Below are 13,669 nucleotides of genomic sequence, written 5' to 3'. Positions count from 1 at the left end.
TCTCTCTCTCTCTCTCTCTCTCTCTCTCTCTCTCTCTCTCTCTCTCTCTTCTCTCTCTCTCTCTCTCTCTCTCTCTCTCTCTCTCTCTCTCTCTCTCTCTCTCTCTCTCTCTCAGGGACCTACGTAAGCTGAAGCATGATCAATCTATATTATTTGCATTTGTGTAATTTCTGATCTTCTCTTTCTCATTTCTGTTGCATTCTCAGATGCTCCCATAAGTCTATCATTCATAGTATGCCCCCTTGGCCCGCACAGTCCATGTCGATTCCGAGACCGAAATGGTCGGAGGAGTGCACTGCACCTGACCAGCACAGCTCTTGTAGCACCTACTACTCCTTTGTTGTCTTTGTCTCTTTTATTACCCCTATTACTTTGTAGGGATGTGCACATAGTATATAAAATAAAAAAAAAAAAGGTACGTGTAGTTACAAAGTTTGTGTTCAAACCGCACTACCCAGATCTGTTCATTTCCAACAGCAATGGCTAAACAGGAATCTCGTGCAATTATGACTCCATACCAGTAAAGAATGTTTCTCCGGCCATTTTCAGTCTTTAAGGGCAAACATTGAAATCTGCCCAAACTCTGTAGAGTGAGTTAAGATATTGGGAAACGCTGTCCAGCTGTACTTATACTACATGTACATGTATGTGCTACACTTGATACTGTGCGTAGAGGTACAGACTCACTGAAATGTTTGCTACTTTGTCGGCTCATCATCTCAACACAGATCTTAGTGAGAACAAAACTACTTATTCGTACTAACGATGAAGGAATTTAGAAAACATTTTCCAAAGAGAATGTTTGGCCATGTTGCTGAGCGTAAGTTGCTCTGAGTCATTAGAGAGGTTAAGATGCACGTTATTTCCGACGTGACGCGAAAGTTCAGCTCGCGTTATTTGCTCGCACGTCGAAAAATCAACGCGAGCGACCTGCTGCTCACGTCGAAATTTGGAGTTTTACGCCAAGTTCGACGTGAAATTGCGCGTCACGTCGGAAATAACGTGCATCTTAACCTCTCTAATGACTATGATTGAGCCAATCTCCGTCACGTGATAGAATGCGCTGCGTTTCAGTGTTCTACGTAGCTTTGTAAATGATAGATAGCAATGATGATGTCCATGAATGTAACGTGACCACTCTTAGTCAATGTAGTGGTTGATTGTGTGACGATGTAGTTAGACAGTGTTGATGTGTAGCATAGTTTACATACAGTGAAGTCTGTATTCTACATTGCTGTTTATCTCATAGTGGATATGTGGGAGAATCTCCGACAAAATGTCTTTTTCTACACGTCATGTAAGAAGGAAATGATTTTCTAACGTGATCCGCTGCAAATGTGGTATCTGTGTCTGTGGCTGGAGGCCCCATATATGTAGCTGGAACTTCCAGATATGATACCACACAGAGCTGCTGAAATTGGGTGTTGGCAAATGAGTGTCCCTGTAACCGACCTGGGGCCATACCACCCTTCAGGAGCTGACTCTGGATCTCAAGAGTGTGTATTCTATTGGTAAAAGTTTCCATTCTGAACTCAATGCCACAGGGTTGTTATGTCTAGTGTTATGTGTAATGACGTCACGACGATTGAAGGGAAAACTCTGTACAAGTACAAAGTACAGTCTGTAGTCTTAAGTACAACTTCTAACGTTATGCTGTATTTGTTTACTAGGACAAACCTTTTTACGTTATGCTGTATTTGTTTACTAGGACAAACCTTTTTACGTTATGCTGTATTTGTTTACTAGGACAAACCTTTTTACGTTATGCTGTATTTGTTTACTAGGACAAACCTTTTTACGTTATGCTGTATTTGTTTACTAGGACAAACCTTTTTACGCTATGCTGTATTTGTTTACTAGGACAAACCTTTTTGCGTTATGCTGTATTTGTTTACTAGGACAAACCTTTTTACGTTATGCTGTATTTGTTTACTAGGACAAACCTTTTTACGTTATGCTGTATTTGTTTACTAGGACAAACCTTTTTACGTTATGCTGTATTTGTTTACTAGGACAAACCTTTTTACGCTATGCTGTATTTGTTTACTAGAACAAACCTTTTTACGTTATGCTGTATTTGTTTACTAGGATAAACCTTTTTACGTTATGCTGTATTTGTTTACTAGGACAAACCTTTTTACGTTCTTTTAAGAACGTAAAAAGCCTTTAAAAAGGACAAGCAGCAGCTTTCGGCTTGTTTATCAATAAACTAATTACACATCCCCCAAACGCGCTCTCCACCAAAAGCCTTGGATTCGTGTTGCTGGTGTGTGAGGTTGGCCAGAGAGCGTGTTTGGTGGAGGTGGAATTACTTTAGCCCATTTTACTAGCAAAATGAACATATACTACAGGTTGCTTTTCACGCACATTCACATGCCAGAGGAAAAGACAGCAACAACAACAGCAACAGCCCTCCAAGTCCAAGGTTCCAACACACCATTGCATGCTTACACATACAGTAGACCTGCTCACGCACGAACACCCGAATGTACAGTCTGTTGCTGAGTACTACACCAAACCACACACAAGACGCACCACACCCAAGACCACACTCAAGCAACTCACTACGAGTACAGTGTCTGCATTGTCATTGTCAAGTTGCCCAAAGCCTCCATGTCATTATGGTGACATGTTTTTAGCAACAACCAGTTATAAAATAGAATTTTACGACAATCAGATTGACAACACCGACACCACCCTGGTCTGTATGGGACTGTGCCCTAAGACATGATGTCATCAGCTCTTTGTCCATATTTGATGAGAAGAGCGTAGCATTGAATCGTGATTGGTTCCAGGTAGTGTTGTTATGTGGTAATGGGGTAGGTCCCCCATTATGTGTGTAGTCTACATGTGTGAATGTGATTCTTGTCACCAATGACTATGTAAACAACACATTTTATGGTCTCGGTCTGTGCAGAGCGCGATGACATCGTGCAGACGTGTAGCATATCACGTGACAACACAATGACACACGCACACACGCAATGCCAATGCTGCGAACAAAAGATGCCTGAGTTTGCGCTAAGGCACACAGCCACAAAGCTAAAGCAGTATCAGTAATGTATGACTAGATGGCCGTCCGTGGTCTGCCAGACAGTGAGCATGACCTGCCATTTACCACATGCATGTGATGCACGATTCGTTCAAACATTAGATCACATCGCTATTATTAATGGTCAGCACAGCTCAGTCATCCATTTCTCAAGGCACAGTCCAGTTGTCCGTTTTCGTCTCCCTGCCTTTCTCTTTTGTTTCAAACGTCTTCTAGTGTTGTTGAACAGTCCCTCTGACCTACCTTTGTTAGACGTGCATTATCTTTTCCAGTCATTGTTACTCTTTCTCTCAACTACTAATCAGTCTGTAGTGGCTACAACGCTCTCTCAGAGAGTAACAAGTTCAGCACAACGCTCTCTCAATGAAAAACAAGTTCAGCACAACGCTCTCTCAGTGAATAACAAGTTCAGCATAACGCTCTCTCAGTGAACAACAAGTTCAGCATAACGCTCTCCTTCTCTCAACGGCCTACTTATTCCAGTCAGCCCACTCAGCCAACGTTTGAAGAAGATCTTTAAAGGAACGGACAACTCACTCAGTAAGTAAAAATACAATCATGTGCTATAGGTCTATTTGAAATCCCCCTACAGCATTAGTATCACTGATATAGCACATTGTGACTATGCCTACACCAGAGCTAGGTCATCAGGCTGAGTGACACGGTTGAGAGCTAGCCAGGTACTGCACTAACTGACCTGGTTGACATTATGGGTGTATTTGCTCACGTTAGCGACTGGATCATTCGATTCACTCCCTGACCGGTCGACCCTGTTCTCGCACTGAGTGCTACATCTTATCGGTCTAGTTAGCAACTGTGGATCGTTCAGTAGCGGTTCATGACCTGTAGATCAAAGTCCAAAGTTCAAACATTAAACAGTGAGTTCCTCCTTCGCTGCACCATTCCGTCGATCAGCTGAATACCTTCTTGCAGGTGTAGGCCCTCCGGACTTCCACGTCAAGTTTCTTCTTTTCTCTTCACTGCTACTTGAAAACAACGTTCAACAAAACGGCAAGGATGACTTTCTTCAATTCAGCTCTTTCCTTTAGACTCACTAACTGTAGCCGTGTTCATCTATGAGAAGTTCAACGGTGACTTTACCCGTATTGCAAGTTAGAAACTGAATAGACCATTTTCAGAACTCTCAATAGACCAGAGAAGTTCATCATGTTTCCTACACTTAGCGAGAAAGAAGAGAAAAGTAGATCGTTTTCACTGTCATCAACGTTTCTCCAACAAGGAATGTAAGTTACACATGGTGGCACTCCATCTCTTTCTCTTCGTTTACTTCCCATATTTTCGTTAGTACTGTCGTCTCGTTGGTCTCCACCTTTGTCCTTGTCTCGTGTCGCAACGTGACGGCCATTCAGGGACCTACTGATTGACCTCTTGTAGACGAAGTACATTTCAGTTCTTTGTAACGAAGGGAGACTTGACGAGCAAGAGGATTTATAGATAGTTCTAGTTGCGATCGACATGAAGATTGTTCAAGTATCACGTGTTTGCTGTTGTAACTGTTCGTGCTTGTCAAGTTAAAGTTGAAGTTGTTCCATTCATTTTGCGTGGAGACCTTTCTTCGAACTGGCGTTTTCTTCTCGGTTGTCAACGGTACGAGAATTGCTGTTGTTTGAGGTGGAGAGCAGTATTCTTTCGTTGATAGTTGTCGTAGGCAGTCGTAGTAATGAGGTGTAACATTTGTCGGTGGTTTCTGTGGTTTTGCTGAGACAGGTAAATTGCATTGTGTTGCAGTGTGTTGTGAAGATGTCCCCGCGATGTCGTTCATTGATCGTCTTCACCTTTTTCAGCTACTGACACAGTCATTGACTGACGTAGCTGCATGTCCGTGGACGTGGGGTCAAAGGTTACTCCACTCTAAATATGGTGTTGAGTATGACGTCATGATGAGTTTGTATGTGTGTGTGCGTACGCATCAGTGTAGATGCAAGTATTGACATGTAAGATCAATCTTGTTTGGATCATTGTGTATGTCATAGTATGGGAGTACTTGTTGTCTTTCTTACGTCTCATTTTCTGTCCCCTTGTCTGTCCATCTGTATGTGTGTCTGTCCGTCTGTTTGTATCTGTCTGTCCATCTGCGTCTGTGTGTGTGTGTTTGTGTATGCATGTGTGATTATCTGTGGCGTGTGTGTGCATGTGTGTGGCAGTCTGTCTGTCTGTCTGTCTGTCTGTCTGTCTGTCTGTCTGTCTGTCCATCTGTGTCTGTCTGTCTGTCTGTGTTGCGTACGCATTGTCCCTGTACAGACATGTCCAGTCAAGAAGTAGATGGGTTTGCTCGAGAGGTGCGGCGACGGGGTGCCACACTGGAAAGTCTTCAGGCTGCTGTGCCTCCTGAGCAGCCGCAATTGTCCTCCACATCACGTAAAGTGACATGGACAACATCACCATCATGGACATTCTGCTACTCAATGGGAGTAAGTAGAGTGTTGCTGTACAGTGTGTGTGTGGGGGGGGGGGGGGGGGGGGAGTTTTCTGTGACACCTGGTCTTCTTGTCTGTACCATTGTCAAGTGATTGTTGACCAGTCGGAATCGTTGGTGTGACATACCTTTACAAGATGTGCAATTGCTGCAAGCTTCTCTCAAGCTGGAATAAAGTTATGGCAATTTGTCTGGTTTGGATCGCTGACCCCTGAGGTCAATCAGTAGGTTTCCTAACTCCTGATGGCATTGTACTGAGAGTATTGTTGCTGTCGTTTTTGTAATTGTCAAATCGTTTTTTTCTGTTTTGTATATCACACAGACAATGCTCCTTCTTGTGATCTGCTGGGAGGGTCATCATCTTCGTGATGAAATCCTCTACACTATTGTACACTACATATTTAGTGTACATAGTGTAGAGATGGATGAGCAAGACGAAACTAACGTAAGTTGTTGTGTTCTTGATTGTTACAAGACTCAGTACTGTTCAGGTTTGTCATGGTTGTTCTGTATGTCTGTCTGTGTGTGTCTGTCTGTTGTCTGTCTGTCTGTCTGCCTGTCTGTCTGTCTGTCTGTCTGTTTGTCTGATGCTTCGCTCCTGTGTTTCTGTATCCCTGCACTGTAAAATGCATCCGTCTGTCCACATGCCCCAAGACTTCGCGTCATTGGGATGTACAACTGACTGTGTCTGTCATGTGTGTGTGTCTGTCTGTCACGTGTGTGTGTGTGTACGTGCACATGTGTGTGCATGTGTGTGTGTGTATGTGTGTGTGCACGCATGTGCCTGTGTGTGTGTGCGTGCGCGTGCATGTGTGTATATGTATGTGTGCGTGTGTGTGTGTGTGCGCGCTTGTGCCTGTGTGTGTGTGGGTGTGTGTGTGCGTGTGTGTGCGTGCGTGCACGCATGTGCCTGCGTGTGTTTGTGTGTGTGCATGTGTGTATGTGTATGTGTGTGTATGTGTGTGTATGCGTGTGTGTGCACGTGTGTGTCTGTGTATGCGCGCTTGTGCCTGTGTGTGTGTGGGTGTGTGTGTGCGTGTGTGTGCGTGCGTGCACGCATGTGCCTGCGTGTGTTTGTGTGTGTGCGTGTGTGTATGTGTGTGTATGTGTGTGTGTATGCGTGTGTGTGCACGTGTGTGTCTGTGTGTGTGTGTGCATGTGTGTGTGTGTGTGCGTGTGTGTGCGTGCGTGCGCGCATGTGCCTGCGTGTGTGTGCGTGTGTGCGTGTGTGTGTGTGTGTGCATGTGTGTCTGTGTGCGTGTGTGCATGTGTGCGTGTGTGTGTGTGTGTGTGTGTGTGTGTGTGTGTGTGTGTACAGTTAAACTGGACACTACTGCACTACTGTGCAGTGTATGGAAATGATCGACTAGCAAATATTCTCATCGGACGAGGAGCTGATGTCAATGTGCAGAGCAGCGTGGTAAGAACTAGTGATAGTTTAGAGTCTGGTTGTCTCAACTGAATTCTCAGTTTGTATGTTCCTACATGTCTATCTGTTTGTCTCTAAGACAATCTGTTCATTGCTTCTGCATGTGTGTCCTTCCATTTGTATGTCCACGTGTGTATGTACATCTGCATGTGTGTACATGTATGTGCATGTGTGTGTGCATGTGCGTGTGTATGTGTATGTGCGCCCGTGCGTATGTGTGTGAGTGTGTGCGAGCGCACATGTGTGTGTGTGTGGGGGGGGGGGGTATGTGTATGTGTATGTGTGTGTTGATGCGTTTGTTCTAGTTGTCCAGGTCTATGTCGGTGTGTGGTTGTAGTAGTTAGTGTAATGGTTGTATAGCAATACTCATCACATTCTCTCTTTCTCTACACTACAGCGATGGACTCCACTTCACTATGCAGTCCACTGCAACAAGATCAACGTTGTCAAGGTGATGCTGTCACATGACAGTGACGGTGTCACCTTGGATACCACACTGCGTGACAGGGTAAGTATTTTGATTGTGTGTTGTTGTGAAGTGAACAGTTTCTACTCGTCCTTCTCACCTGTAGCTGTCCAGTGTCCTGCCTCTCTCTCTCTGCCCCTCGCTCTCTCTCTGCCCCTCGCTCTCTCTCTCTCACACACAACTACCACAACTCTCCTCTCCTCTCCTCTTGTCAGAAATGTGTACCAGTTTTTACAATACCGTACTCGATGACATCATGCGTACAATATCGCCACGTGGTCATTTTCACTCTGTGGTTCAATTTTTGAAATCAGTTTGTGAAGGAGTAGAAGACTGTTTGATGGTGTTTGTTGGAACGAGTGAGGAGTGAAGGGTTGTTATTGTAACGAGTACGCAGAAGACATGCTGTTGTTCCTGACGTGGAGCAGGCGCTGTGGACGCCTTCCTCTCGTCATGGATATTTTCGTTTGAGTAGAAATCTGTAAAAAATTCAAATTTGTCGAGGCATGAACTGGAGTTTTTACTGTGGATGCATGGAGTAGCAATGTTGCTGAGGAAGGAGAGACTTGTTCTGTACATGTAAGTCGTCTTGTGGAGAGATTGATTTCGTCTCGTTGTAGATTATGTCCTTGGCCTTCGTTGTGTTTTCGTTTTTGTAAAATTGGAACGAATTTTCTCAAAAATGATTTTCTGTTGTTCCTGTGATGTGTTGCTGAGTTACTCAGGAAGGGAGAACAGCGTTGGACCTAGCCAGGCAAAAGAAGAATGAGGGATGTGTGCAGTTGCTGGTGGATCACGAGAGTGCGAAGGTATGTACAGTAGACTTGACTGTGAGTGACTGAATTTAGATGTACTGTGTGTCTACAGTAAACATTACAGCGTGTCGTACATTTGATTGGTTGAACTATGCAGTGACTAGGTGTCACGTGAGTCACGTGAGGTGCACCTACCACCACCATGTCCTACATTTGTACAGCTGTCCATGAGATCAAGAGTACATAAACACGAGAGTGTGTAACTCCGCTTGGACTGGCCGTGGCGGAATGTTTTGTTGACTTTTCTGGAGATGATGAGTCATACCGTACGAGGCATGTACTACGAGTCTGTGGGCGCGTGAGCTTGTACAGTTTTCATTTTCGCAAAAGTTTTTTGTCGTCTCTGAAACGAGAGCATCATTTGTGTTGGGGGGGGGGGGGGGGGGATGCGGGTGTGAGCCAAAATCACAACTCGACCGACACTGTACATTGTACTTGTACATGCATGCGATTATCGTCGTCCAGCATAGCAAGCTGCGTTCGTTTCAGAGTGGGGGAGGGGTCCGAGTACGAAATAACGATATTGTCTCCATGGTCCTAGCCAGCCTGAGATTGAACAGGGGGGGGGGGGGGGGGGGCTGGGTGAACTATTAGGGACCATTAGCAAGCCGTGAAACGTCAACGGGGGTAATGAGTTCATCGTAACGCACGTGAAACACGGCGTGGTTGAGGATTAGCTTCTCGCGTTCCCAACCCGTCTACGCGAGTCGGCTGCTTTCCAGTTTCAAACAGTTTTCTGATATTTTTACTGGCTATTATTTTTTGCGAACTTTTCCTTGAGAACAATTCTCAGCCTGACTTTTTTTTACCCGAATGAAAGTGAAAGAAACCCCATGACAGCCACATCGCCGATGGATGGGTGCAGCAAAGGGTTGTGTTCACGAGGTCCATGCCAAAACATAAATGAGCGAGCAAGCTGAAGTTTGTCTTGAACAAGCATAAATTTTGGCACTGTGGTTACCCTCGATCCTGTTCTGTGTCATGTTAGTAACGGTTATGGCAAAATCAATGGTCCTACTGGTTGTTTGGTACGTTCCGCCATCGTATTTATTCCAACAAGAATGGGTGAGACATTCTTCGAAATTTGAAGAAAATAGCAAAGACCAAACGAGGCGCGATTTACGGTGCTATTCTCCGTATCATGGTTGAATTCGCACGTACTTGACTAAAACCCACTTGTTGCGGTCATGACGAGTAGACCCCTCCGAACTTGTCAAACACAAGTATGTTTCGCGTGCTCAGGACGGGACTCTAACCCAGCTCCCCCTTCGCGTTGCAGTTTCACGGCTTGCTAATGGTCCCTATCACATGGCATTGGCGGGTTTACGGGGGGGGGGGGGGGGGGGGGGGGCACGCTACCACCCCCCCCCTCAAAAAATTTCGACCTGGGTTTGAAAAAACACCAGGTTGCTACATGCACCATGTGCACAGGCGGTAGACTCTATGCGGTGGGAAGCAGCGTCCAAAACTAGTTGCACGGACCGTCGGTGTGTGAGCGGCATTGATTGCACTGTGAAAGAAATGATCGACTCTGTACGAGCTCTATGCTTTTGTACAGATTCCAGGACACGCTCGATGCGTCTTGAGAAAGGCGTGCAGTGATGTGCTGAACGCAGCGCTGCCCAAGTGGGACAAAAACAAAGCTTGTGATCGTCAAGCGCCTCTTTTCGCAACGGTGTACAACGTTGTTTTGAGGATGATCCCCTCCAGATTCGAATCGCGAATTGGTTGACTTGAAGACTTTTCTGCGAAGTCTCAGCGACATCCATGGACCAAAGAATACAAGCTCTGGCCAGCAGCAGCCTTGATGGATTTTTGCAAAGCGTTCTTGCGACGGCGCAATTCCTGTTCCAACAGGAAACAGTGGGAGTGATCAAGTCGTTGCCAGTCCAGTTCGGAACGAACTGACATTCCGCCCGACGCGGAGGTACCAGTACCGGTTGTCAGTGAGCAGCCAAAACATAATGAAGAACAGCATGATATGCTCCAATAAAAAGTGTGCAAGGATGCACTGGACAAGTAACATGACTGATGATTGTACAATGTACAGTAGGTATCGGTTATAGCGTGGGTGTTTGAAAAACGACTTCTATTCTTACTTGCAATATTTCTTGCTCGCGATAAGTCAAGTGTGACATATCAGATACATGTGCGCAGACACAGGATGGTCATCATACATACAACGTATCTCTGCTGTGCATGCGGGTGTTCATAGTCTCATACGCTTGCCATGTGGCTATGCAGCATGAGATACATGACAAGAACAGTTGAACCTGGAGCACTACAATGCAATGCGAGTCGGAGCAGAACTGCATTGGACAGATGTTATTACTACACTCATCTACAGGCGATACACTTTGTACCAATCTGGTATGTTTTGCTACACAAAGTCCATTCTTAAGCTGTGTTCACAACTGGCGCGTGTACGCGTGAAACCACGTGTTTGTGCGTATTTTGCTGGCTTTTGGGGCGCCATGCGTACGGAAACGCGTCGGAATGGAACTTCCAACATGTTGGAATTTTCAACGCGTATCAGGCGCGTACCAGCGTACATGCCAGTCACCTTGACTGGCGGGGTCAAAAAATTAGTACTCGAAGGTGTCGTACGCGCTAACTACGACTCGGATTGCTGTTTTTTTTTGTGAAAGCCTGAGCGCGCGTTTGGGCACGCATGAACCGCAAGCGTACCGCGTACACGCGCCAGTTGTGAACACAGCTTTAGGACCGATATATTCTACAATGCGATAACATTGCTTGTACTTCCTCCGCGTCATTAAAATTGTCGCTGCGCACATCGCAATGTTTGTGACTTGGCTCGTCTTAGTCAGACCGTCGGAATCGCTGTTTTCTGTGTTCGAGCATTGGTGCGACCCTTCCTGCGCAATCTCTACTTGTTACTAAAGCCGTGGTGGTCTCGGACTTTGTCGGAGCTCTCTTCCGCACCAAGCAAATTCATCGTGCTCCGCACTCTTTCGCCCCAGAGCGCATATCGTTTTTCTGGAGTTCGTGCCGTCCCATATCGTTCGCGTGGGTATTTATCAAGACTGCAAGCTCGGGTATAAGAATCCTGGTATCTCTTCTGAATACGAAATGCTGAAGTTGACGATTGCAAGAACAAAGTGTTCTCAAATTCCTAAAATGCGCTACTTGTGTCGCATGTTGCTACGAAGGTAGCAGGTCCGAAAACACCAACAAAATTAGCGAAGCGCTTGCCAAGGAAAGAAGTTGCGGAACTACTTACCCTATCCCGCTGGAAGATCGTTACAGTGTACTTGAAAAATGCTAGCTTGCCTTCATCGCCTGCCACCTGGAGGCATGGATCGCTTGAAAACGAAGTTTCTTTACCTGAATTTGAACGCACGTCTTGTTCAGCACATTGCTGAGTGCCGAAGGGCCTGCCCCAAACTCTGATGAAGACGTCGACCTTAGCTGCAAGTGCAGCGAAGCGGGAGGCCACAAACTAAAGCTTGGTCCGTCGACAATGCCCTGCCTCAATTTCTAACTGATTTCTTTGCCCTTCGAGTGGACAAAATACATTCGAAAAATCGCTCTGGGAAGCGGCAATTTTAATGATGCGGAGGAAGTAAGAATAAATGTTCACTTGAAACCCATGTTATGATTATGAAAATATGAGAGGTCATTCTTGTAAGTAGTATATTCTTTTACACGACCACGCTATAACCGATACGCACTGTAGTAACTGAGCATGAGATATACATAATCCTACACAGTTGCGAGGGCATGATGCTCTGATCAGGCCCGAGGTCTGTGAGTGATCTTGCCCGAGGTCGCGACGCCCAAGGGGCGTAGCCCCGAGGGCGTCGCGACCGAGGGCAAGATCACTCACATGACCGAGGGCCTGATCAGAGCGGCATGCCCGACGCAACTGTGTAGGATTGCGCTTCAGACAAGGCAACCACCTCACAAACAACAAGGCCCAGTACAGTAGAGAGATTCAAACAGAAAGAAAGCCTTGACGGCAAATGAGTTGATGTCACATTGTACAGTGCAGTGACCATCACAAACAGCTATTTGTTTGGTCGGGACTTTCCAGTTTTGAGATGAAAGTATTCAAGTACAGTGAAGGCAGTAGTAACGTTAGTACCAGTAATATGACGGATTCGGAATAAACCCGTTCTTCGAGTTAGATGATTGCCAGAGTAAGGTTCAAATGCGAGTGCTGAGAAGCTGCAGCCTTAGGGCAGGTACAAAATGTACTTGTGGAGGTCTGCTTCCCTTGTGTACGTTTCGCCGCGAGAAACAGGACAGGCTGCAAGGTCGGTTGGCGTTTCTGGTCTCCCTGCAGACGTTCAAGACAGTAGTGAGTATATAATAATTTTGGAGAAGGGAGACAAATTTTTAGTCCTCGTCGGAGATGTTGCCCAAGGCAAGGACTTTGAAAAATGGTAAATGCGCATGTGCGGCGCGATGCTGTACGACTGCTGTTCTTGACCGGCTAAGCGGTCAAGATCGACTGATCTTGACTGCTTATTCGGGCCGCTCATTGGCCGTCTCCTGGCAACAAGCACGTGCCATGTCTGAAACTTTAATCTGTATAGATTATGTATATCTCTATTCTGTGCACCAAGCGCTAAATTTGGTGACGGCCGGCTTTGTAGGGTACCACTGCATTTGATCAACCAGACGCCAAGTGCATGTGATAATTGGGACCATTTGCAAGCTGTGAAACGGCAAAACGAATGAGGAAACTGTGTTAGAATCCCATCCTGACCACGCGAAGCACACTGGTGTTTGATGAGTTCGGAGGGGTCTACTCGTCATGACCACAACGAGTGTTTTTTATTTTATTATTCCAGTGCGTGCGATTTCAACAAGGATACGGAGAATGCACAGTAAACTGCGCCTCCTTTTGTGACTTTTCTCAAATTTCCAAATGTTTCATGCACTCCTGTTGGAATAAAGTATGATGGTGAATATACAGTGTACGAAGGCAAGGAACTTTCTCACTAGACAAGTGATGTTTGCTAATACTTGGTCCGCAAATCACAATTGGCGCTTATCTTCGCACTGGATTTTTCGGTGTTCTGCCTGTGTCACACCGCATGGAACCACCGATTCACCATCCGAACATAACCATAGACCATTGCATCCGACAACATGGCAGCACAAACCACCACAGAAGTTGTAATCGGTTCGTTTGAATTTTTTGACTGGAGCTGCCACCGGCGAACACTTCCGTCACCGCAATAAAAGGCTGCAACATCCGCTCCAGTCCGTAAAACAGGTCAGGATGTTCACACTTCAAAGCGATGGCGAATATAGTTTCTGCCTGCTTCCAGCTGTCTGGTAGCAAGGATGGTTTTCCGCGGGGAGGTATAGAAAAGCTGAAAAAGCGCATCGCTAGCTTGAATTTGAGTACTCGCACTGTACAGCGTCTAGTGAAGAGTTATCACCAGCAAATCCCCGACGAAGAGACTACAGATCATATCGACATCTCCAGAATGCGAGA

General features: G+C 45.8%; 1 protein-coding gene across 1 annotated transcript; it reads left to right on the top strand.

Moving 5' to 3' along the window:
- Nucleotides 1–3,210: 3,210 nt before the first annotated feature.
- Nucleotides 3,211–8,513, top strand: LOC135823369 (unconventional myosin-XVI-like). Its single transcript, XM_065336221.1, has 6 exons — nucleotides 3,211–3,592; nucleotides 5,315–5,484; nucleotides 5,812–5,934; nucleotides 6,808–6,909; nucleotides 7,316–7,426; nucleotides 8,110–8,513. The coding sequence occupies exons 2-6, from the start codon at nucleotides 5,317–5,319 to the stop codon at nucleotides 8,224–8,226; spliced, it is 621 nt and encodes a 206-aa protein (XP_065192293.1). The 5' UTR covers nucleotides 3,211–3,592; nucleotides 5,315–5,316; the 3' UTR covers nucleotides 8,227–8,513.
- Nucleotides 8,514–13,669: the final 5,156 nt, after the last annotated feature.

Source organism: Sycon ciliatum, chromosome 8 (genome assembly GCF_964019385.1).
Source record: "Sycon ciliatum chromosome 8, ocSycCili1.1, whole genome shotgun sequence".
Lineage (NCBI taxonomy): Eukaryota > Metazoa > Porifera > Calcarea > Leucosolenida > Sycettidae > Sycon > Sycon ciliatum.
Note: the sequence above shows the minus strand (reverse complement) of the source record. Positions and strands in the feature narration are given on the sequence as shown.

What these genes read in the sequence shown, in the direction of transcription:
- LOC135823369 (XM_065336221.1), top strand. Translation starts at nt 5,317, where the DNA reads ATGTCCAGTCAAGAAGTAGATGGGTTTGCTCGAGAGGTGCGGCGACGG. An exon ending in ATGAGCAAGACGAAACTAAC is followed by an intron (nt 5,935 to 6,807) that starts GTAAGTTGTTGT and finishes GTGTGTGTACAG; the next exon opens with TTAAACTGGACACTACTGCA. An exon ending in ATACCACACTGCGTGACAGG is followed by an intron (nt 7,427 to 8,109) that starts GTAAGTATTTTG and finishes TGAGTTACTCAG; the next exon opens with GAAGGGAGAACAGCGTTGGA.